Source organism: Equus caballus, chromosome 2 (assembly GCF_041296265.1).
Source record: "Equus caballus isolate H_3958 breed thoroughbred chromosome 2, TB-T2T, whole genome shotgun sequence".
Lineage (NCBI taxonomy): Eukaryota > Metazoa > Chordata > Mammalia > Perissodactyla > Equidae > Equus > Equus caballus.
Window position 1 is genome coordinate 14621753 of NC_091685.1, and position 23271 is coordinate 14645023.

The 23271-nt window shown below is 56.5% G+C and overlaps 1 protein-coding gene across 32 annotated transcripts in view; it reads right to left on the bottom strand.

Moving 5' to 3' along the window:
• Positions 1 to 3970: 3970 nt before the first annotated feature.
• PTPRF (protein tyrosine phosphatase receptor type F) overlaps positions 3971 to 23271 on the bottom strand; it is an 86788-nt gene continuing 67487 nt past the window's right edge. For 11 of the 32 annotated variants that reach the window (XM_023631733.2, XM_023631760.2, XM_070260124.1 and 8 more), the window contains 19 exons: positions 22643 to 23221; positions 21895 to 21992; positions 21457 to 21710; positions 21279 to 21372; positions 20489 to 20704; positions 20024 to 20178; positions 17314 to 17429; positions 12650 to 12747; positions 9713 to 9836; positions 9364 to 9539; positions 8559 to 8678; positions 8087 to 8241; positions 7720 to 8005; positions 7439 to 7617; positions 7098 to 7224; positions 6758 to 6883; positions 6355 to 6509; positions 6131 to 6266; positions 3971 to 5685 (listed from right to left, as the gene is read on the bottom strand). In XM_023631733.2, coding sequence (XP_023487501.2) covers positions 5617 to 5685; positions 6131 to 6266; positions 6355 to 6509; positions 6758 to 6883; positions 7098 to 7224; positions 7439 to 7617; positions 7720 to 8005; positions 8087 to 8241; positions 8559 to 8678; positions 9364 to 9539; positions 9713 to 9836; positions 12650 to 12747; positions 17314 to 17429; positions 20024 to 20178; positions 20489 to 20704; positions 21279 to 21372; positions 21457 to 21710; positions 21895 to 21992; positions 22643 to 23221 — 3263 coding nt within the window. In that variant the 3' untranslated portion in view covers positions 3971 to 5616. Of the gene's footprint in view, positions 5686 to 6130; positions 6267 to 6354; positions 6510 to 6757; positions 6884 to 7097; positions 7225 to 7438; positions 7618 to 7719; positions 8006 to 8086; positions 8242 to 8558; positions 8679 to 9363; positions 9540 to 9712; positions 9837 to 12649; positions 12748 to 13571; positions 13605 to 17313; positions 17430 to 20023; positions 20179 to 20488; positions 20705 to 21278; positions 21373 to 21456; positions 21711 to 21894; positions 21993 to 22642; positions 23222 to 23271 lie in introns of all 32 variants that reach the window. The other 21 variants (XM_023631725.2, XM_070260122.1, XM_023631753.2 and 18 more) reach the window with 3 other exon arrangements.

The following is a 23271-nucleotide window of genomic DNA, read 5'->3' on the forward strand; positions in this document are numbered from 1 at the left end:
GCTATGGCACATCTATAACAGAAGAGTATGTAGCAGTTTAAAAAAATGAGGTCTTGGCATGGAAAGAAATCCACAATATACTTAAATGAAAAGGACTATTTGCAGGAAGATATGAATAATGCGATTCTAGTTGTATAAGAAAATAAAGTTGACATACATGTTGGTATATTCATAGGAAATGCCCAGAAGGAGAGAGATGAAATTGTTGTGACTCCCTCCAGGGAGTTGGGGGCAGGGAGAGAATGGGGACTTGAACATTTTACATTTCTCTCCTATCTGGAAGATTTTTGTTGTTTTTAAAAACAAGTATTTTTTTCTTTTTTTGAGGAAGATTAGCCCTGAGCTAACATCTGCCGCCAATCCTCCTCTTTTTCTTTTTCTTTTTTTTTTTTTTTACTGAGGAAGATTGGCCCTGAGCTAACATCCATGCCCATCTTCCTCTACTTTATATGTGGGATGCCTACCACAGCATGGCCTAACAAGCGGTGCCATGTCCGCACCTGGGATCCAAACTTAACTGCTGTACCACCTGGCTTGCCCCTAAAAACAAAGTATTAATTGTACAATTTTAAAAGTTTGTCTTTTTAAAAGTTAAAGTAATATTAATTCTTTACAGAAAATTTGGAAAATTACAAAGAAAGAGATCACCGAATCTCACAACTCTTGGTGTATTTTCCTCCAAATATTTTTTTCTCGATGCATCTGACTGTTTCTAGCTTTAGGCAGGCAGCAGTGTGGAAAGAGCCCTGGAGTCAGGCAGACCTGGGAGTGACATCAACTCCACCAAATTCCAATCGGGGCCTTGAACCGGTTACTTAGGCCCTATGTACAGCCCTTCCCCATCTCAATAAATGCAACTTCATCCTTCCACTTGCTCAGGCCAAAAGTGGGGGCCAAAACCTTGACCTCTCTTCCCTTGTCCAGTCCATAAGAAAATCCTTGTAGTTCTGCCTCCAAGACATAACCAACATCTGGCCACTTCTCACCACATCTAAACTCGTGCCGAAGTCCTCCCAATGGCCCTAGGAGCCGGCCCCCAATTCCTCTTTGACCTCATCTCCCAGTACTCTCTCACCGGTTGCTCATGGTGCCACGGCCACACCAGCCTCAACACAACAGACACATCCCCGCCCGGGGCCTCTGCTCCAGCTGCTCCCTCTGCCTGGACGCTCATCTCGAAGATGTTCAGGCAAAATCCCTCACCAGCTTCAAGTCTTTCCTCAAATCCCACCTTTTCAATGAGCTTTCCTCTGACCACCCTAATTAATAATTGTGCCTGACTCCTCCTATTCTAACTCCCCTCCCTCACGCCGCTTATCACTTTCTAACAAACCATATACTGTTTATTGTTTTTCATGTGCATCATTTCCTCCTACAAGAGTATAAACACCACCAGGGCAGAAGTCTTTGCTCAGTTCATTGATGTGACTAGCACATAGCAAATGCTCCGTAAGTAATTGTTGAATAAGTGGATGAGACCTAATTTTCTCATCTATAAAATGAGCATAATAGGACCCAGGCCATACATTGTTGTGAGGATCACATGAAAAAATAGATTTCAAATTACTTGCACGGCAGGGTTACCTAACCTCATTTAGGATGGCTTCGGAAAGAAAGATTTCAGCAGAGACCTCATGAGCAGGAGTTAGCTAGCTAGAGGGGGGAAGAGAATGTTCCAGAAGAATAGCTTGTGGGACGGTATGGAGCTGAATGATGAGCTAGGCACAAAACTTAAGAGTAGACTGCGTTATGGCTGGAGGGCAGGGGTTTAGGGGCGTGGATGAGGCAGTAGACGCCGGGTCCTGCAGCCTCAGAAACCTGTGGAGTTTGGGCCAACCATGAGGGCTCGGCAGGTCTCATCAGGACAGTGACATGGCCATGTCTACCCACAGGAGAATCAGTGTGGCCACTGTGCTGACAATGGGTTGGCTGGGGCAGGGCTGGGGGCAGGCAGATGGGTAGAAGGCATAGCAGCAGTCCAGGCAAGAGAGGGTGGCCTGGGACAAGCAGGGGAAATGCTGAGAATCCAACAGGTGCACGAGGGGAGGCCCAATGGGCAGGGTTTGGAGATTAGCTGAACGTTGGGGTGAGGGAGGAAGAGATGCCCAATTGGGAAACCGGGTGGACAGGGTGCCGCACACTGTGACGGGGGGCCCTGGAGGAGAAGTAGGTTTGGAGGTGGGGAATGGGGTGACAGCGAAGGGGAGGGGGGCTGACAGTGGGCGATAGAAAGGGCAGGGACTCTGGAGCAGACACAACTGGGTGCAGGTCCCAGCTCTGGTGCTTACCTGCCACCTGCCCTGTGGTCTTGGACGAGTTAATCCACGTGAACCTCAGGCTCCTTCTCTGTGGAGGGCAGAGGCTCTGCACTGCGGGCTGCTTCGAGGCTCACTGATCACGTCCATAAAGCATGGTGTGCAGAGCCGGCCGGAGCGGTTCTGATGCTCTTGTTCCTCAAGTGACAATCTGGTATTTACCCCTCATTTGAAAATGTTTAATGACTCATTCTTTTATTTAGCAAACAATTATTCAAATTTAATGCCATCAAGGATAACGCAATGAAGGTGTTGTTTTCCTGAACAAATATGCCAGCCACTGAACCAGGTGCTGGGGGAACCAAGAAGGGCCCTGATCCCAGGCCTGGGTCACTCACAGCCCTGAGACGGCTGCCGACACTGGGGTGCAGTGAGGACCAAGATGGAGGCGGCGCAGGATGAGACAGAGGCACTCCACCTGCCAGGGACACCTGCATCCCTTTCACAACCAACTCAAACCCCTCAGCTGCTTCCAGCCTGCCTTTCTAGCCCACCGGCGCACTACCCTGGTCATACTATGCTCCTTGTAGTTTCTCATATTTGCTGGTCTCATGCTTCCAAGCCTTTGTACAACTTGCTCTCTCCATCAGAAATGCTTTTCCCACCTTTTTAAAGATTTTATTTTTTTCCTTTTTCTCCTCAAAGCCCCCTGGTACACAGTTGTATATTCTTCGTTGTGAGTCCTTCTAGTTGTGGCATGTGGGACGCTGCCTCAGTGTGGTTTAATGAGCAGTGCCACGTCCGTGCCCAGGATTTGAACTAAGGAAACACTGGGCCGCCTACAGTGGCGTGAACTTAACCACTCGGCCACAGGGCCAGCCCCTTCCCACCTTTTTAAACTAACTACTACTCACCTTATGAAACACTCAGAATCCAGCTTGTGTCACCTCCTCCAGGAAGCCTTCCCTGACCCCGCCATGGGGTCAGGTGCTGCCTCAGTGCACCCACAGCACCTCTGTGTTGGGCTTGTCAAGACACTCTACAGTCTGATAATTGGTGATTTATGTATTTCTCTTCCCCACTTGTCCTGGGTCTCGTTTATCGCTGTGTCCCCAGAAGTTCCAAGGTTTGACAACCTGGGAGGACTTGTCTGATTACAAGTGGAGAGGCCACAGGGCTCAACAAGCCAAGGTTGCTGTGTGTCCAGGGGCAAGGTGACCACAGTGTCCAGTATCTACACTGCAAGAATTACAAGAGTCCTCAGCAACCAATTTCTACATTGTCACGGCCGCCACTGCCACAGTGCCAGACCTCTCCTTACAGCAGGAGAGGAGAGGGAGGTGGTGATGGGAGACGGGGAGTGTGGCTCCTGGAGGGGGAGTCCCAGTAGCTCCTGACAAGGTGACCCAGAACATCCTAAGGGTGAGGAGAGGCAAAGGGTATACTCTCAGCCCAGGGAGCTGGGTCCCATGTGGGGTGCTCTTTACGCGCTCTGGTGGCTCAGGCCTGGCCCTTGGTGACTCAGTCTTTAGGGTCTATAACTGCTTCTTTTTAAAAATGGGTACCATGGCAGGAGCCCGTCTTGTCACAAACACTCCAGATGGCCTCACTGTCTGCTTAGGAGCAGGAAGTCTCCAGAACCTGCCCCAAAGTACTGACTGACAGAGCCCAGAGCCCAGATTCTGGTTCCAGAAAGAGCTGAGACAGAGGCCCGGTTTGTAAGAAATCTGATTATTCAAATTTATTACCATCAAGAATTATGCAATGATGCTGTAGTTTTCTTAACAAATAGAAAACAGACTGTGTACAACAGTGAACTCTACAGCACTAGCATCCACAAGGTAAAAATGAATGTCTCGGCCAACATTACCAACCCTGGATCGCTGATCTTCACTGAGCCTAGCTAGATCTGGGGACGTGGGCTCCACATCCCTCAGCTAACACCTCTATGCACCCTTCCCCGCCCCTACTTACCTATCTAGATAGTGCTGCCCAGAGGAAGAGGCCCTCTCCCTGCCCCTCAGCAAGCTGACGTAATAAGGATTGATTATAGTACCATTGAGAGGAGTCCAGTAGTCTTGCCACATTGGTTTATGAGGGCATCTTGAAGGAGTGGAAAAGAGCAATTCTCAGGGGCTTTGAAACAGCTGCAAACCAGGGAGGGAAAATCATCTGGCCCCTGCTCCGAGGACAGACATGTGCTCCCAGGCCCACTGGCCTGGACCTGAAGGGCCAGCCGCGCCCCTGCTTGGCCCTGAGGTGTGTGGGGCGTGGCACACACTCTGCCCTGTGCCAATCGCCTTGGCCATGCAGCCAGACCCACAGCCTACCAACACCATGCCATACCGCAATGCTGGGGGCAAAAGCGATGCCCCGTGGGCCCAGAAGTCAGCCCTGCGGCTCCCTGGGAACCCAGGTGCACAGAGCCACCTCCCCTCCTGGGGGTTGAAGCAGAGGCCAGGGGATGATTCATTTTTTTTCTCGGGTTTTTTTTTTTTTGATTTTTTTGTTTGTTTGTTTGTGTTTTTTGTCTTTGCTTTTTTTAACCTTTGCAAACACGATGGTGATGAGGAATGCCTTGCCAGGCTCCCCTAGACACGTCTGTGGTTCTGGGCTGTGAATGTTGCACACACACGGAACAGACGACTGGGGATGAGTGTCTCCTCACTCCTCCCCACCCACCACTGTCTGTGGGGCCTAAAATAAGGCTCTTAAGGAAAAACAAAACGAAGCTTACAAAAAAAAAAAAATCGTGTTTCCCTGCATTTGGCTGAAACAGGATCTTGTCTGAAGCGCTGGGAGAGCCGCTGGCTCGGTGAGGCCTCCGCACAGGCTGGCGGCCCCAGCTCCACACACGAGGGCGTGTTCGTCCTTCAGCAGTAAGTCATACAGAAAAAGGATCCAGGGTGAACTCAAAAAAGGAAAACTACACCCCAACCCCCACAGCGGCCCACTCTGCAGTTAAGGATTTGCAAAAAGAAAAATCAGAGGGAAGAGGCTAGAATCTCTCTGTCTACCCCACTTAATGTATAAAAAGGGAGGCTTTGCCCCCATCCCCACCCCATGAGAAGAAGCATGAGAACTGCGGTAGCGGAACAGAGAGCTCGAAGCAGGCTCCGGGGGGCCCGATGGACACAGACGGGCCATGGCGCCTGCCTGCCGGGCCACCCACTCGCCAGGGGGGTTCTGGGCTCTCCGTTTGGTGTGGCAATGTTCCTGAAACGCTGTGATCCCAGTGGGCTGTGCTCTGCCAGCAACAGCATCCGTGCAGGAGGGCTGGACGATGGTTGGTATGGCTCAGAGGAGCTGGGTCCCCTCCGGAGCCCCCAAGCAGGGGCGGCGGAGGAGAGGGGAGCGGTAGTTACGTTGCATAGTGGTCAAAGCTGCCGAGGTACTCCAAGGCCGCGCGGTAGCACAGCTGGTACTGGTCCTGCCAGGACAGGGGGGTGGTCAGCGTGGGTGGTGCCAGCAGACACCCCCGACACACTGCCAAGGGCACTCACACTGTGGCCGGTGGACCATGGGGTTAGCCTCTGCTGGCCAGGAGCCGGTGCTAGACCTACACATCTGTCCCAGGCAGTGCCCAGAGAGCCTGAAAGAACCTCTGAAGGTTCATTTCTCTCCCTTCCCCACTGCCCTACATCAACTTGCCTTCCCCCTGTGACCCCAGTCTGCTCCTAGACCCCATAAGAACTGCCATGTCTAACCCTAGCCAGGAGCCAGGTACACCCCTGGTGCTCAGTGCAAAGCTGCTGAGTGAGGAGTACATCCCGCTCATCCTACCCCGGCGCCCCAGGCAGAGCAGCAATGGTAAACGTCGGTGATGTGTGCCTGTGAAGAGCCAGGCCTATGCACCGGCCAGCTGGCCTGCGTACCTCTGTCTGCACCATGGCCGGGCGCTGTGTCCGCAAGGTCTTCACGGTCTGGAACATGTCAACCACGCCCTCGTAGCGCATCCGCTCCAGGACGATGCTCAGAGTGATGAACACTCCGGTGCGGCCCACACCGGCACTGCTCAGGGACAGCACCGGGTCAGGGGTCCTGCCCACCAGGCCCACAGACCCCTGCCCACCCCAGCCCTCCATGGGGTCAGCCCCACCTGCAGTGCACTGTGATGGGTCCGTCCTGTCCAAACTGCTCCTTGGTCTTGTGCACCTGCCCAATGAAGTCGATGAAGCCCTCGCCTGTCTTGGGCACGCCCTGCTCCGGCCAGTCTGTGAACTGGAACTGCCGGATCGTTCTCGACTGCCCATCCTGGGTAAGTTGCGCAGGTGACAGGGTTAGTGCCTGTGCCCCAGGCTGCAGCCCCACCAGGGCAGGTGGGTAGTATAATGACACAGCCACCCCGGGAGATGTGCTCGCGCCCCCACACCTGCACCCCAACCTCAGATTCCTGCAGCTTGAGCTAGGGCACCATGCAGGCAGCTCCCATCCCACATGCGCTCAGGCAGTGTTACAGACCACTTTCATGCAAACAGACATACTTCCCTGTCCACACTCACCCGGGCATCCGTGACCTTGAACTCACGCAGGATATACTGGGGCATGTTGTATTCAGCCATCGGGTCAACAACAAAGTACTGGTAGCGAGCAGAGCGCTCTGCTGGCCAGTACTGGTGGCATTTCTCCTGTGGACAAAGGGCCCACCGACAAGATCAGGTGGGGAGGACTGGGCGAGAGGAGCTCCAGGTTTCAGAGGATTCTGGGGCAGGTGACTTCAGGTGGTGATAACAGGGGTCTGAGGCTATGCTGATGAGAGGCCAGGTGTGAAAGGAGAGAACAGTGAAGGGGTGGCTGAGGTGCTCCCAGGTGTGAGATGGGCCCTGGGCAGGGGGCGCTCACCCTGCCCATCTCCCGAAGCCTGGTCAGCATGACGATGATGGTGGAGTTGTGCTCCCATAGCATGCGCCAGAAGTCCTCGGTGCTCTCTGCCAGAGGCCCTTGTGTGGCTATGTAGGCTTTCTGCTGTCTGGGGTGGACATAAGACTGGACATGTTGGAGGTGCTGCTGCCCCTATGGTCTCCCCAAGACTGCCTAGTCCCTTGGGGCCTTGCTCAGATCACCCTTCCTCCAGGAAGTCCACTCTGGTCTTCTGGGCTAGCCCTACTCTGTTGCGCCCCCAACCAGCCAGGTGGAGGCCTAGGTACCCACAGGGCGTGGTAGACGGTCACAAGTGTGCTGACCTATAGCCATCCAGGAAGCTGGCGTTGATGTAATCAGAGCCCTCTACACCACGGATGGGTTGCAGACACACTCGGGTCAATTCATAGGGCATGATGTTCACCAGGCGGTTCTTAAACTTGTTGCAGGGCAGGTTGGCGCTGATGAAGCGGGATGTGTGGGCCTTGGAGCTGGCCAGCAACTAGCAAGAGGGAGGGGCTGGTCAAGCCTGGCTTCCTGGGGAGATCATCCCCCTGACCTAGTCCAGGCCCCTGGAGCCAGATAGGCCTACCCCTGACCCCACCTTGAACTCGAGCTCCATGGCGGTCACACTCTCCCCAGGAGGCACTTGGCCCAGCTTCTGGATGTGGGCGTAGAGGTTGCGGGCGGGCACCTCTGTGTGACCACACGTGGCGGCCTCCAGCAGCGCCTCGTGGATGAACACATACTGGTCTTCTGTCTGCACCATGTAGTTCCGCTGCGATCGCATGCACGTCACATGGCCATAGATGTCAACTGTCTTCTCGTGCTTCATCCGCTCCAGCATGGCATCAATAACGATGAAGCAGCCCGTGCGGCCCACGCCCGCACTGCAGGACACGGGCTCAGCTCGGGGCAGAGATCCACCCCACCTCCCACCCCACCCCTGGAGAGACGCTGTACCCCCTCACCTGCAGTGCACCACCATGGGCCCTGCATCTAGAGGGTTGCAGGCCTTGACCCGCCGCAGGAAGGCCAGGATCGGGGTCGGGTACTCGGGAACCCCATGGTCTGGCCAGGCCATGAACTGGAACTGGCGCAGCTCCCGCTTCTCACTGGAGCCACTCTGGAGAAAAGCAGGGACAGACGGTGTGACTAGGAGTCTGCCTACTATAGACTCAGGGCAGAATGACCCGCCACTGAGGCCAGACCCATCACTCTTTCATGGAACTCAGAAACCACATGGGGCAGCCTAAAGGAGCTCAAGGCACTGTTCCCATTCATTCCACACATGCCACCAGCCGTCACTGCATTCATACACCTGCGAGACCCTGACCGCCACACCGAGTTCCGGGCTCACCCACCCACAGCACATCATGCTCAGACCAGACCACTGTCCTTATAGGGCCCAGAGTGGGGACAAGCACTGGGGTGGGGCCATACCCTGTGGAGCGCGAAGGTGCGCACAGTATACGTGGCCAGCTCCACTGTGTCCAGCAGGGTCACCTGAATGAGGCCGTAGGTCTCAGTGCCACGGGCTGGCCAGTACTGATCACACTTCACCTGCAGAGGGACAAGCAGGGAAGGGTGCAAGGGTGTTTGGAGGGGCCCAGAGTTCAGACAGGCAGGGGCCCTGGGGCAGAAGCAGAGTGGAAGGTCTTAGCCTACCTGGCTGATAGCCCCTCCAGCCCGGAGCTCTCAGACCCATTGTGCTACCCCCTCACCAAGCCACATCAGGTTCTCATGCTGGAACTGAAAATTATTTATTCATGACCGGATCACACCAGGCACATTTTCTGCCAAATTTACCCATAACGTTTATGCGCCATTTTCAAGCTCTGTAAATTTCATGTTCCAGTCAATGCTTTGCAGGCAAAAGCAGATAACAGCAGCTCTTTCCACTAATTAACTTAGGAGATGTGTTAAAGCCCCAGGAACACTAGCATCTGGGGAACATGTGAACATCCCGGGAACATGCCAGCAACTAGAGAACATATTAACAGTCCTGGAAAATGACAGCATCTGGAGCAACATATTAACACCCTAGGAACCCACTAGCGTCTGGGGAACATGCCACATCCCAGGAACACCCAGCAGCTGGGAACACGATTTAACACCCCAGGAAAACAAGAGCACTTGGGGATCCCTTGAGAAGCTTCTTCCCACAGGGACAGAAAAGGTGATTGAAGTCACCTTGTGGCTGAGTAATTCCCACCCCACCTCCTGGCAGGGCCCTGCACAGTCCTACCCGGGACTTCTCCTCCAGCCGCGTCATCATGACCACAGTGGCCGTGCGCTGTTCCCACACCATCCGCCAGAAATCGCCCATGGTCTCCGGCAGTGGGCCTTGTGTGGCAATGTAGGCATTCTGCTTGCGGTAGCCATCGATGTAGTTGGCATTAATGTAGTCACTCCCCGGGACACCTATGGACAGGAAGGGACATGGGGGCGGATTATCCCAGGGCCCCCAGCCCAGCCCACCATAACTCGGTTCACCCCTGGGATGTATGGGTCTCTTCTGTAGGAGAAAAACGTCACCCCAGCCAGCAAGGAAGAGGAAAGCAAGGGGCTTGGAGGGGGCTCCGCCCTTGGCTCACCATCGATGGAGGTGAGGATGACTCGAGAGTGGTCGTAGGCAATGACATTTGCATAACGGTTCTTGGGCTTGTTCACCTCCAGGTTTGAGTTCTCCCACGTGAACTGCTGACCAGGGTCAATGGACTGCAAGGAATGGAGAAGGCACGGGGAGTGGGGTAAGAGCTGAGGTTTACCTACCGCCCCCAAGAGGGACCCAGCCTTACCAGGTGGTGCCCACATCCTGCCTTCACTCTGAGACCACAGGCAGCCCTTGTATCCCATGGTGCCAGCTAAGGGTGAGCACCAGCTCCCCCAGCCATGGAGCTCAGAGGCCGCCACATCCCCTGTCAGGAGGGCGATGGACCAAAGATGCCTCTGACTATGATACCAAATCCTCTTGCCCAGTAGAGTGGTCAGGGCTAAGGTGGGGGTGGGGGAAAGTCCCTCAAGCCCTAGACCCAACTAATGAAATGAGTGCAGAACAAGATGAAGCAATGGCAGCCAGCTGTGCAGCACCTGACACTGCCAAGGGCTCTGGACATCTGCCACACCACCCTGTCCAGCTCTCCTCCTACCTCTCTGGCTGCTCCTTCTGTCTCCTCTCCTTCCACCAGCCATTCCCATAGGCAGGACACAGCACTCCTTCAGGGTTCATTCCCAGGCCCTCTTGGCACTCTACAACCTTTCCTAGGGGACCTCATTAGCTCGCAGGATATCACACCCATACGCCGGAGTTGCCCATAACCCCAGCTGCAGCCCAGGGTCTCCTCTGAGGCCTGGTCTGTAGAGCCAGCAGCCCCCTGGACATCCCCACCTGGAGGTCCCATAGGTCCTTCAATCTCAACTCTTGCCAAGCTGAGTTCCTCAGCTTCCCCTCCAAACTTGGCTCTGCTGCTGGGACTCCATCTTGGCGAAAGGCACCGTGACTCATTTACCCCAAACCCCAGCCAGAACCTGGAAGTCATCCTCACAACCCCTCTGTGCCTGTCCCATCAGTCACCACGTGCCAGTTCCCCCACCTCCCCCCACCGGCTCTAACTTGCTGCCACTGGCCTCGGCCAAGCCACCCCAACTCAGACGTGTGCATCTCCCTGCCTTTCCACTTCTGCCCCACTCCGCCCCACTCTGCCCCGCAGCCAGCACAATCCTCATGAAATGTAGATGTCATTATCAATTTCCTGCTTTGGCGCCCCCCAGGGCTCCTCATCACCTCTGATGATAAGAAGGACAACAGCTGAGTCTTGGCGAGAACTTACCATGCACTTGGCACTGTTCTAGGCACCCTGCATGTGCTCCCTCATCTAATCCTCCTGTGAAACAGGTCCCGGCACCACCCTCCTTTTACAGATGGATATAGTCCAAAGTTCTCAGCAGAGCACAGGACATCCTCCAAGTTCTGGTGCCAGCCTGCTGGTCTCCACACCACAGCACACACTGCTTCTGTGAGACCCCCAGCACACCCCACCCCTCAGCCTGCTTCAATGCTGTCAGCCTACCTTGTCCCACACGTCTGTCCGAGTCATACTTGGGCAGACTGTCATGTTCAAGGTTGATGCGTTAATGACTGACTGCACTCGTCTCCCCACTGCCTGAGCTCCCCGAGGGCATTTGTCTCCACATCCCCGGCACCCCACACAGGGAGTGACACACGGTAAGTGCTCCACAATGCGTGATGAATGAATGACTGATGGTTAAAGATCACAGAGCTACAGGATCCTGGCTGAGGGAAAGCCTATGGCAGGCTGGGGTGGCCAGAGAAGGCTTCCTGGAGGAGGAGTGTCTTGTAAGGAAAGCTCAGACGGGAGGGGAGAAGCAGGCAGAAGGTGGAAGGGGGAATGCTGTGAACCCAGACAGGGAGGCCCAGAGCCTCATCAGAAGGAAGGGCAGGTGTGGGACATGGGACTGGATGAGTGCGGGCAGAAGACCATGGAAAGCATTCCCTGCCAGATAAAGACTTGAAGGCAGGGAGCCCGACTCACCAGCTCCACTACCCTTGCAGCACGGCCTTATGCAAAGCAGGGCCCCAGCAGGCGCTCTGCAGGCAAGAGACGGCACACTCTCCTCGCATCAGACATGTTCGTCAGTGTGCCTGCCAGGCTCAATTTCCTCTACAGAAACCTGGCCCACAGCCCCTGGAAGGGGAATCACACCCCAGGACGCCACGCACAGCTGAAGGTGGACATCTGACTAGAAGGGGAGCAAGCTCCCAGGCTGCGCTAAGCCAGCCCATCAACCACCTATCCATCCATCACTGATCGAGGGTGAAACCTGTGCTGGGCCTGCACCAGGAGCTGGGCAAGCCCTCAGATCCCAGGCCAAGGGAGCAGCGCTCTGAAGTCTGAGCCACTGGCAAGCAGGAGTCAAGGGCAGAGTGAAGTGAGCACATGGGAGGTCCCGAGCAAGGGATCTGTGCAGCCTGAGCAGCAGGCCTCCAGTCCCTGCCTCCCTGTCTCTGTGATCTGCACCGTCTGAGCACACCCGGGGCAGGGCACCGGCTGTCAGGAGGCATGGGTTTGAATCCTGGCTCCACTGCTCATCAGCTGTTTGACCATGGCAAAGTCACTTCCCCTCTCTGAGCCTCAGCTTCCTCATCTGTAAGATGGGATAGTAACAGTACCCATTTCACAGGGGAGAGGACTGAAGGAGATGATGCACACAAAGTACCTAGCCCAGTGCTGGCCTGCAGTAAGCTCTTGAAAAACGTCAGCTGTTATTATTATCTGTGTGTGTGTGTGTACGTGACCTTCTGTCTGCCTCTGTTAGCATCTGGGCATGTGTGTGGGTGTCCAGACTTGGGGTACCTAAAAGGGCCTCAGCCAGGCGCCACTGCTGAGCCCTCCAACCTGTGCTGTGGGGAAGCCTGGAGCCCCACATCTCTAGCTGGGGCCTGAGGCGGGACAGGAGCTGGCATGGTGCTAAGCCAGGGGCAGACACACGGCGGCAGGTGGGCATCTCACCTCATACTCCTGGGAGAACTTGAGGCCGTCGTTGGCTTTGAGGCGCTCAATGTTGTCCGCCAGGTCAGTGATTGGGATAGGAGGGTGGTCTCGCATACCTGGGGGAGGGGGCACACAGAGGCAGAGTTAGCATAAGGCCTGAGCAGGGTGGTGGAGACAGCCCCAATGCATGTATGTGCACATGTGAACATGTGTGACCATGGAGCACCGGGCACTGGTGGCATGGAGACAGCGGCACATGCGGCGACAGGGATGGCGGAGCACACAGCGGCTGGAGGGTGACAGAGGAGAGAGAGGGAAGTGTGTGTGCTGTGAGGACATGTGAGCGTGTCCGTGTGACACGGCGCTGAGTGGGGGCACCAGGGCCCCACCTGGAGGGTTCTCAAGAGGGATGAGAGGCTTCCTCCCTCCCAGGCCAGATGGCTGACAGGATGGGGCTGTGGGCTTCTTCACCCGGAACACCTGCCCCATAGGCCCTGCCTGTGGACTGCCCTCCTGCCCCTCACTGGCGCCAGTCACCATGGGAGACTCAGTGACATCACTGTCCCTGCATGGAGCGTGTAGATGGAGTGGTCACGAAATACGGAGACACGGCAGAGTGACATGGAAGAACACAGAGAGAGAAGCAGAGACGAGGAGGGAGATGTGGAGACAGGAAGACAAGGAGACAGGGAGGGAACCCAGAACGGGTCAGACTGAGACTGGAGGCGAGAGAGGGAGAGACACAGAGACGGGGCCAGTGGGAGAAAAAGCAGAACAGAAGCAAGTTGGGAAGAGGGGAGGATGGAGGGGGAAGAAGATGAGGAGAAGAAAGGGGAGGGAAGAATCTAAGGAAGAAGGGAGGTGATGGGGTGAGAAAAAGTAGAGGAAACAGACACAGAAGCCAGAGTAGCCCCCAAACATGGGAACTTGGAAAACTAACTTGAGATATTCGGGCAACTGGGGACACTGGAACCTGCAGAGAAAAAAGACAAAAAACAACGGGGCAGGAGAGGAAGGCCCGTTAACCTTCTCGGGTTATGTCACTGTCAGACACGGTGAGGGGCTGAGGGGGCAGAGGGAGCTGGGGGGTGGGGATGAGGGGGTGGTGAGGGGTCTTGGGCTGTGGGGCAAGTCCCACCATAGCTCCCACCCAGAGCCCAGCGCTCCCAACCCTTGGGGGCCTGGGCAGGCCTCTCTTCATGACTAAATTCTAGGTCCAAATCAATCCTCATCCCCTCTGGTATCAAAATTGACCTTGACCTTGTCTATTTTTGGATGATCTGGCAAAAGGAAAGTGTGCTCTTACATGGAGAGAGGAGGCACGTACAGTGAAAAACAAAAGTGCACCAGGATAGGCACATGATGACTGTATTACTCTTTCTGCTTTTCTGTGGGTTTGAAAAACTTTCAGAATAAAAATTCAATTATAGGAGAAAAAAAAATTTACTGAACTAAAAAAACACGAAGAAAACCCTCCACCGTGGAGAGTGCTGCTTGCCCCCGTTGTGCTGCTCTCTCGTCCCTGGTTCACTCAATGCACCGAGTACAGCTGGCACCCCGGGCACCGCCTGCCCATGTCCAGAGGGAAGCCTCCCCCAGCCAGGAGCCTCGGTTCCTTGACATCTCCGCACCTCTGGTGACCCTCACGGTGCCACTTTCACAGCCTTTAACACACCGCGGACTTCCTGTTCTTCATCCTTCCTTGTCCTCTCGGATCCCTGCCAGGATCCCTGCCATTTCCCTCGGGCCCCTGCAGCCCCAGGGCTCTGGATCACCCCTGAGCCCTCATGCTACTCAGCAATCTTCCTGGGCCATCTGCTCAGCGCCCACACCCAGGCTACCATATCGGCTCGTGATCTTGCTCCAAACACTTTCCTCTCATCCCAGAGAAAACAGGCCACCAGCCAGCAACGTGTTACATCAACTTCACAGCTTCCCATTGTCTCCTGGCCCAGAGCTCAGAGAGGCATCCCCACCCCCTGCCCCCAGGCTAAGTCACACCCCCACACTCAGGGCTCTGGAGCCAGCCTTCCAGGTTCTCCTCCCACAGGCCAGCACCCCGACGCCTGCATCTTAAATGCTCACTCAAATGACCGCTGTCCACAAACAATTTCCATATTGGAAGAAAGAAAATCCTTTTTCCATCCCACACCCCTCTCTCCTCTCTCTGTGGTCCTGCCCATCCGATTCTTCACCTGCAGCCTCTGAAACAGGCTTCTTTCTCCACTTGCTCATTCCCCACTCACTGCTGCTCAACCCACTGAAACTCAGCCACTACGCTCTCTCCAGGGTCCCAACTGCTGAGGCCAATGGTCCTCCTGCTCTTGTAAATCCCCAAATCCCCCTCGCGCACAGCCCTCCCGCCAGGCTTCAGGGACGCTACACTCCTGCTCTCTCTGGCTGCCCCTTCATAATCCTCCTGGCTACTCTGCATTCATCCTTCCTCAATGTTTCACCTCTTTCTCTGGCTGCTCCTCCCCCCTTCTCTTTTCCTTCTCCTCCTCTCCCGGGAGAGCCCACCTGTTCTCAGGCTGGAACCACCGTGTGCTCTTCGGCACCTCCCACGCCCATGGTTTCAGCCCAGGTGTCAGCACAGAGGTCCAGACCCACAGACGCGGCTGCTGCCTGCATCCGTCCTCCCGAGATCCACTTCCTCACCCATGTGGAATCAAGCACAAGCCTGGCTGCCCATGCCCCCTTCATGCTTCCTGAGTCTGCCCTTCCCTCCAACCCCCACGGCCACCCCCCATGTCCTCAGCACCCTCACTTTCTTGGTGGCCTTCTAAACAGTCTCCCTTCCCACCTTCTCCCCCTCCAATCTGTCTCCACACAGCAGCCAGAGAGGTATTTCTAAAGCACAATTCTGACCCTGTCGCTCCCCTGCTGAAAACCTTTAATGCCTCCCTGGCACTCTCAAGGTGAAGACCCAACCCCTGGTGCTCTGTGACTGGACCCCTGCCTAACCCTACAGTCTCATCTCGGAGCTCTCAAGACCCCCAACTTCAATGCCACGCAACACTCAATGCCCCTGAGCCACTTCCGAGCGTGCCGTTTCCAGCGAAGGGAGCGCCGTCCCACCCCCTCTTTGTTGGACTAATGAATGCTCTGGAGTTAGTCCAGAGGCGCTTGGCACCCCCTCAGAGGAGGCTGCTCTGCCCTCCAGGCCCCCAGCATCCTGGAGCTTTGGTTCCTCACAGATACGATCATGCCAGGCTGCAACGGCCTGTAGGTCTGCCCGGCTCTCTCTCAGGACGTGGACCCTTGGAACTCAGTCACCATGCTGTGAGGGAGCCCAGGCCACACGAAGAGGCCTCACGGGCTTGTCACAGCTGAAAACCCAGGCAGGCTCATAGCTGACTCTAGCACCAACCACCAGACATGTGGATGATTGACTCTTCAGAATTCAGAGATTGACTAACTTTTCTATAAAAGGTCAGGAAGTAATTATTTCTGGCTTTGTGGACATAGGTATCTATTGCACCTACTTAAGCCTGCCTTCGTAGTGTGAAAGTAGCCATGGACAATATATAAATGAATGGGCATGGCTGTGTTCCAATAAAATTCTATTTTTAAAAATATGTGGTGGGCCGTACCTGGCCACGGGCCATAGTTTGCTGACCCCTGCTTTAAATGATTCTAACTCCCAACCTTCAAGTCCTCCGGTTGAGGGCCCAGACGGTCTGGAATAGAGACAAGCTATTCCTGCTGTGTTCCTGTCTGAATTTCTGACTCACAAAAACTGTGAGCGATAATACATTAATTATTGTTGTTTTAAGTCATTAAGTTTGGGGGTAATTTAATATGCAGTAATAACTAGCTCATATAGACACAAACCCTGTGTGTGTGCGTTAGTTCACTCATTCATTCCGCTGTCTGTGTGTTCATTTCACAGGCATTCAACAAGAATCCACCATGTGCACAATCGAAGGGATGGCGGATGAACAAGGCAGAGCTCCTGGCTCCACAGAGCTCGGATTGTCACCGAGGCAATTCTAGCCCAGGAGGAGAGGTGTCATGATGGAAGGAGCAGAAGCTCTGGGAGCTGAGAAAGGACCCCCAGACCTGTGTGGGGGCTGGGGCGGCCTGAGAGGCTGTCCCCCAGGAGAGAGGTCTGAGCTCTGTCGGCTGGGGCACAGGGAATGAGTGACACTTCAGGTAGAAGGGAGAGCCAGATGGCCACATGAGAGTGGCTGGGGAAGGAAGGGCAGGCGCTAAGCCCTGTGTGGGGGCCCTGAGCTTGCATGGTAAGTTTGGGGCCAGCATCCAACACAGGTCAGATGCGGCACCCCACCCCACCATAAGTGTCTAATGTGGTGTTTCCCACCAACACACCCCTCTTTCACGTGGAGAGGCCAGAGGGCAGGCACAGACGCTAACCACCCTGTGGCTGGGACGTGGGCTCTGTGAGGGTCTTTAGCATGTATTTGGAGGCCTTGACCAAAGACGAGTCAGAGGCTAAGAACTGGGCCTCCTCTGAGAGGCTCTCGGGCCCTGGGGCACCTGTCCAGCTGTGGGATCCAAGGGCTCCTCAGTCACTTCAGGCAAGTGGATGGGTACAGGGAGGAGGGCAAAAAGGAGGACCAGGAACAGGAAATGGGGGCATGAGGCCAGGTCCCTCAGTGGAGACCCCAGGGACCTGCGGGCTGGGGCTGGGGGCAGGTGGTCTGGGGGAGCAGCCCTACCTGGGGTCTGGTAGTTGAGCCTCCTCATCTCCACAGGGTCAGAGGAGTGCGCCAGCAAGGAGTCCTTCAGCCCAACTGACTGCTCATCCTTGGACGACGGAGAATGGGTCCTTTTCCTGAAGAGGCAGAAGGATGGTTGGTGAGAACCCAAGGTCCAGATGGAGAACAGGGTCACACGGTGTGGCCAGCTGCCACAGAGCCCTTGTGTCCACGGCTCTGTCCCCCCTAACGCCCCACCTCATCCTGGGGGTCTCTGAGCATGGAGGAGCCAGGGGCAGAGCAGCTTCAACATGTAAAACACAGGGTGTCGGGGGGAGACAGCAGGAGTGGGGAGTGGACAGAGGGCCAGTACGGTGAGGGAGGAAGGGGTCGCGGAGGCTGGTGGCTCCTCCCAATAGAGGGCACTGCTGGGCAGTGGCTGCTATCCCCAAGGCAGCAGGAGCCACCAGGAATAAACATGCAAACGACACATAAGATACGCCAACATCACAGAGATCTAGGCCCCAGCCATGCGGCTCTGGGTATCGGTCAATGCCCAGAGCAGCAGGGGAGGGACGGGGAAGGTGTCACCCGAGCCAGGCAGAGTCCTCTCTCGCTGGCCTCTGCTCGCCTGTCTACAAGGACAGGGTCAGAGACAGACCACGGGGTCCAGCTGCTGACAAGTATCCAGGGGCCGCTTCTGCTGGGCAGACATGGGTGTGTTTGGGGAGGAAGAAGCTGTGTGAGTGTGCCTGAGTGTGTAGCAGCACACACTTCCCTGCTGCCTGGCTGCCTGGCAGCTGGTGCTCTTTGCACGTACAAAATGCTGTCTCCTGCAGCACTCAGGTAATCTCAGAGCTGGGAGCCGGTGGAAGGCTCTGGTGAGCTCAGAGTCAGCCTGTGCACGCAGGGGAAGCATCGGAAGTCTGCACTGTGCCTGCGCCCTGGAGCAGGGCATCCCTGGTGCAGGTACAAGTCCAGAGAGGGACAGAGCCCGCCCCAGAGCCTGCTGAGCAGACTGGACAGCCACAGGCCAGGAGGCTTCCGGTCAAAGCACCGCCCCTCCCTACTGGGCCCGCACTGTGCACAGGGATAGGAAGTGAAGGGAGAGGCGTGTGAAGAGAGAAGGAAGGACTCGTACCTTTCTTGTTTACTAGGTCCCGAGAGACAGGCAAGGACAGAAGAAAGGAACGGTCACTGTTTCCGCCAAGCACTCAGGCCCTCTCGTGACATGGGGGACACTGCGGGACCTATCTACGGTACCCACATGGCATCCACAGGGAGGAGAAGCCTCTCCTGCAGACGCCAGGACCCAGATGGGAGTGGGAAAGAGAATGAGTGCGTGTGGGGGACACCCCTCAGGTTCCCCACCCACAGGTCTCCGTGGCCTGGACAAGGAGAGCCTGTCTCCACTCACCCTGGGAGGAAGGAGTCACTGGGTCCAGGTCAGGGGTCAGGAGTCGGGGCAGGGGAGAGATGGGGCACAGAGCATGAAATCATACATGGAGACGTGCTCAGACATTCGGAGCAGCACACATTCACTGACAAGCATTCACTGACATGTCTTGTGGGCTCGGCCTCGTGCTGGGTGCCCAGCGATGTGCCCAGTGAAGCATCACTGGGGCAGATGGGGGACAGTGTGGGGAAGAGGTGGGGGCCCAGAGAGCCTCGTGGGCACCAGAGCCTGGAAGGGAGCCTTGAAGGATGAAACGGCAGTTGCTGGGTGGGCAACGAGCAGCAAAGCTGCAGAGTGGAGGGCACCGCTCAAGCCGGCGGAGGAGCTGCGTTAGTTCAGTTGACGATGTCGGGAGTGGGGCAGGGACCAGGCTGGCCAGGCGTTTGACTGTCAAGTTACAGAGGTCAGGCTTTATCTTGTGAGCCACTAAAAAGTGTTATACCAAGGGTGAGAAAGTTAAATCTTCGGAAATACTTTTCAGGCTGGGAGGTAGTTGCATAGGAAGGGGAGAGGCCAAGAGCAGGTGGCTGCAACTACCTGGGGGAGAGAACTGAGAAGCGCTGTGTGCCAGGGCCCCGGCGACGCCTGCATGTGCATTATCTTCGGGGAGCCCACAGTGGGGGGGAAGAGGAGCAGATCCAGCAACATTCAGGATAGGACTCACGGGAGACTGAGAGGAGTGAGAGGGAGGAGGAGGGGTGACAGTGATACCCAGGTTTCCAGTTGGCAAACAAGGTGGATGGCCCCGTCCCTTGCAATGAGACCGGGGAGGGGGGTTGTGGGAAAGGTTCAAGACACACTGAGTCTGGGGCAGCTGTGGATGCTGCAGTCACAGCAGGCACTCCTTAAATGACTGCCAGATGAAGGTCTGTGGGCCTGTAGCTCGGAGTGGAACTCTCTAGGCCGAGGCAGGAGAGCCAGGCTGAGGAAGGTCTAGGAAAGGTGGCAGAGGAAGTGCTGATGGTAGGAGACCAGGGGAAGGCAGTGTCTTGAAGCTGAGAGACAGACACACATCCACCGAAACACAGAGACAGATGGACAGACGTGCCCGGGGATGCATGTGAACCAGACCTCTGTGAAGCTTCGGCTGCTCATCACACTAGGCTAATACACACACACATGCACACATACTGCTTCTGCTCTTCCTGGCTTCCCACAGAGCCCAGGGTTGCAGGCCACGGTGGCTGCCCCGTGCCCACGTGTACCACGTCCAGGGAGGGCCTGAGAGTCCAGGGGCAGGTGGCCGTCCCCCAGAGCCCTGAACGCAGCACTCACCTCTTGAACAGGAGAATGGCGATGACAATGAGGATGATGAGGATGACCGCCAGGACGGGGCCCGTCACCCACAGCATCTCTGGCTCCTCCTGCTGCTGGGCTGGTGTCACCTGGACCACGATCTCATCAGAGTAGGGGCTGGAGGCATAGCGCTTCTGTGGCCCAGTGGAGGAACAGCACGGGCAGTGAGCTGGGTGTGAGATCCCCCACCCTCTGCCCACCAAACCTGGAGGAAGGGCTCTGGAGGCGGGTTATGCTGGGCTGGCTGGGCCTGGTCTCCTGGACCCTAAGAGGCTGACCTGAACCGGGTCAGCTGACTGGGTTCTAAGAACTGGTGTCTTGAGATCTCTAGTGCAGGTCTGGGATCTCTGGGGCTGCCCTGGGCCTGGGATCTCATGGTATTTGAAACTGGCCTAGTCTCAGGTTGGGCCTGGGGTGCTGAGAGCCCAGGCGGCTCAAGCAAACCTGGTCCACGGGCTCCTTCAGGGAGGCGAGCACGAAGCACTGGTAGCTCAGGTCTGGAGACAAGGGCCGGTTATAGAAGCCCTGGTAGGTCTTCTTGTCCCCCAGGGTGAAGGTCTCAGGGAGCACGTCCACCTGAGCAGCCACGTAGGGCTTCAGCCGCTCTGCCTGCCGCCGCCGGCGCCGCTCCCCAACACCCTGCTCGATGGCCTCTAGAAGCTGACAGAGCAGATGTGGGAGTCACGCCGGGCCTCGGAGCATGCAACCCTGGGCCGAGATGAGGCTCACCTTCTGTGTGAGGGGCCTGAGCTGGGCTTGACCTCTGTACCCACAGAATGACACCGGACACCAGGCACAGCAATGCCACTCCTCCCTGCCAACCCAGTAGGAACAGGAGCCTGGGGACCTGCCCCTCACCCCCACCAGAGAGGGCTGGTTCCGCACCGCTGAGAGAAGAGGATGCAGGATTCCACATGCCCTGGGACTCCACTCCAGCCCTCCATGGCCTCCAGACCTCGGGACACTCAAGTCCACAGGGCTCAGGAGCCTCTAGACCTGCAGGGACAACTCTGCTTCTTCCTACCCCAGGGGATCCTTGGAACCCCCCCCAGGGGATTCTCTGTAAAGCCTCAGGAGTTCTCTGAAAACTCCCAGGGGGCCACCTCAGAGTCCCTCTCCTCAGAGAGGGGCAGGCTGCCAGCCAGAGCAATTCTAATTTGGGAGAGTCACTGGGGCCACAGCCAACCAGTGCAATGGGCTGTCATTAGTGCCGCCCCATCCCTTCCCCAGGCACCTCGTCCAGCTCCAGCTCCTCAGGGGTGCTCCATCGCGGGGCCAGCATGCTCCCGCCCACACGGTCAATGGGCACCACCACGATGTAGAACCACCTGGGCAGGTAGAGTGGGAATCAGCTGTCACCGCCATGCTCGCGTTGCCAGCCCTGTCCCCATCCCGAGGCCTCGTCTGCACACCTGACGAGCAAGAGGTCCTGCACGTGGGGCATGGAGAGGGTGAAGCGGCCGTCCTCTATGTAGGCCGAGGCAAGCAGCGGCTTGTGTGGCAGAAGGTCAGGGGCTGTGCGGATGGACACCAGGTGCTGCAAGCCCCCCGCACTGCTGCCACGGTTCATCAGCACAAACGAGTACTCTGTGTTCGGCTGCAGGTCTGCGATCAGCTTCCGCATCGAGTGCCCGTCCACCTCCACACTCTGCCCGTTGTACAGAATCTGCAGAGGAGGGGGGCAGGCAGCGCATTTGGGTGAGGTTCCCCATCACGGGCCTGCGGGGCAGAGCACCTGCACACACCTAACCAGGATGCTGCGCCACAAACGCCCACAAATGTGACTGGAATGACGGCCCGCAGCAGGTCCGCATTTGTGCCGGGCTCTGCTGGTCAGGACCCACACCCACCTTGAAGGGGACGGTTGACTTGTAGGAATCAGGGACCTCCCAGCTGAGCAGCACAGACGTCTTCATTGCGGCTGCCACACGGAAGTTCTTGGCAAACACTGCAGAACATAAGCAGGGAGTCAGCTCTGGCTGTGTAACCAGCGTGGGGTGAATGGGCCTGAGGGGCTCCCTGCCAGGAAGAGACACTGGTCGGGGACAGCAGCAGAGGACCAGGCATCCCCACTCCCAGCCTGCTTCAAATCACACACGTTCGGCTCCCAAACCAAGCTCTTCATCACGGTGAGCACCAAGCTGGGGCAGTTGCCACAGGACCCCTGGTCAGGATCTCCCGAAGTGCTTGGGTGCTCGGAGACACCAGGTCAGAGTGCCCAGAGGTCAATGGGACTCGGTCATGAGAAGCATGTGGCCGCACACCAGAGCATGGTGGAGCATGTCCACTAGAGATCAGTGGGTCATGGCCCCAAGAGATTAGTGTTGCACACCTGAGAACGGTGAGGCAGTCAAAAGAGACCAGTGGGTCAAGGTCACGAGAGATTGGAGAGTCACACAGCAGAGATCAGTAGGTCAGACAGCAGAGGTCAGGGGTCGCACACTGAGAACGTGAGACCCATTTGCTAGAGGTTAGTGGTCATGGTCATGAGAGACTGGAGGGTCACACAGCAGAGGCTGGTGGGTCACAGTCGCCATAGATCAGTGGGTCAAGGAGAGCAGAGTTCCCCAGGTGCAGGCACGTGCCCACAGCACACACCTTGCTCCACGGGCATGGTCCGGGACTGGATGCTGGGGCTGAGTGGGCCGGCGCCTTTGCTGGTGCGTGCGCGGACCTTGACATCGTAAGTGGTGTCTGGCTTGAGGCCGGAGAGTGTAAGGTGGGTGTTGGCAGTGACGTTCTGCAGCTCCTGCTGGCTGTTGATGTCACGGTACACCACGGTGTAGTTGGTGATATGCCCGTTCCTCTCTGCTAGCACTGGGGGTTCCCAGGCCAGTTCCGTAGTGGAGATGGTCAGCCCTATCACACGCAGGTTTTGGGGGAAGCCACTGGGCACATCCTCAGGGGTTGTGATCTCCTTCTCGAACTCCTCGCCTAGGCCAGCCCGGTTCTTGGCAGCAAGCCGGAAGATGTAGGTGGCCCCCTTGTGCAGACTGGTGACCGTAAAGTGCTGGTCGTCCTTGCCAAAATCTATGGTGTTGGGCCTTGCCTCGTCGGCCCGGCGGTACTGCAGCCGGTAGCCCAGCAGCTCACCAGGCAGCTCCTTGGGTGGGTGCCACTGGAGCAGAGCGGTGTTCATGGCCGTGGTGCTGACCATCATGGTGGGCCGTCCTGGGACTGAACAACCACGCACCGGGCTCTGGCGCTGCCCTCCTTGCTGTCCCACC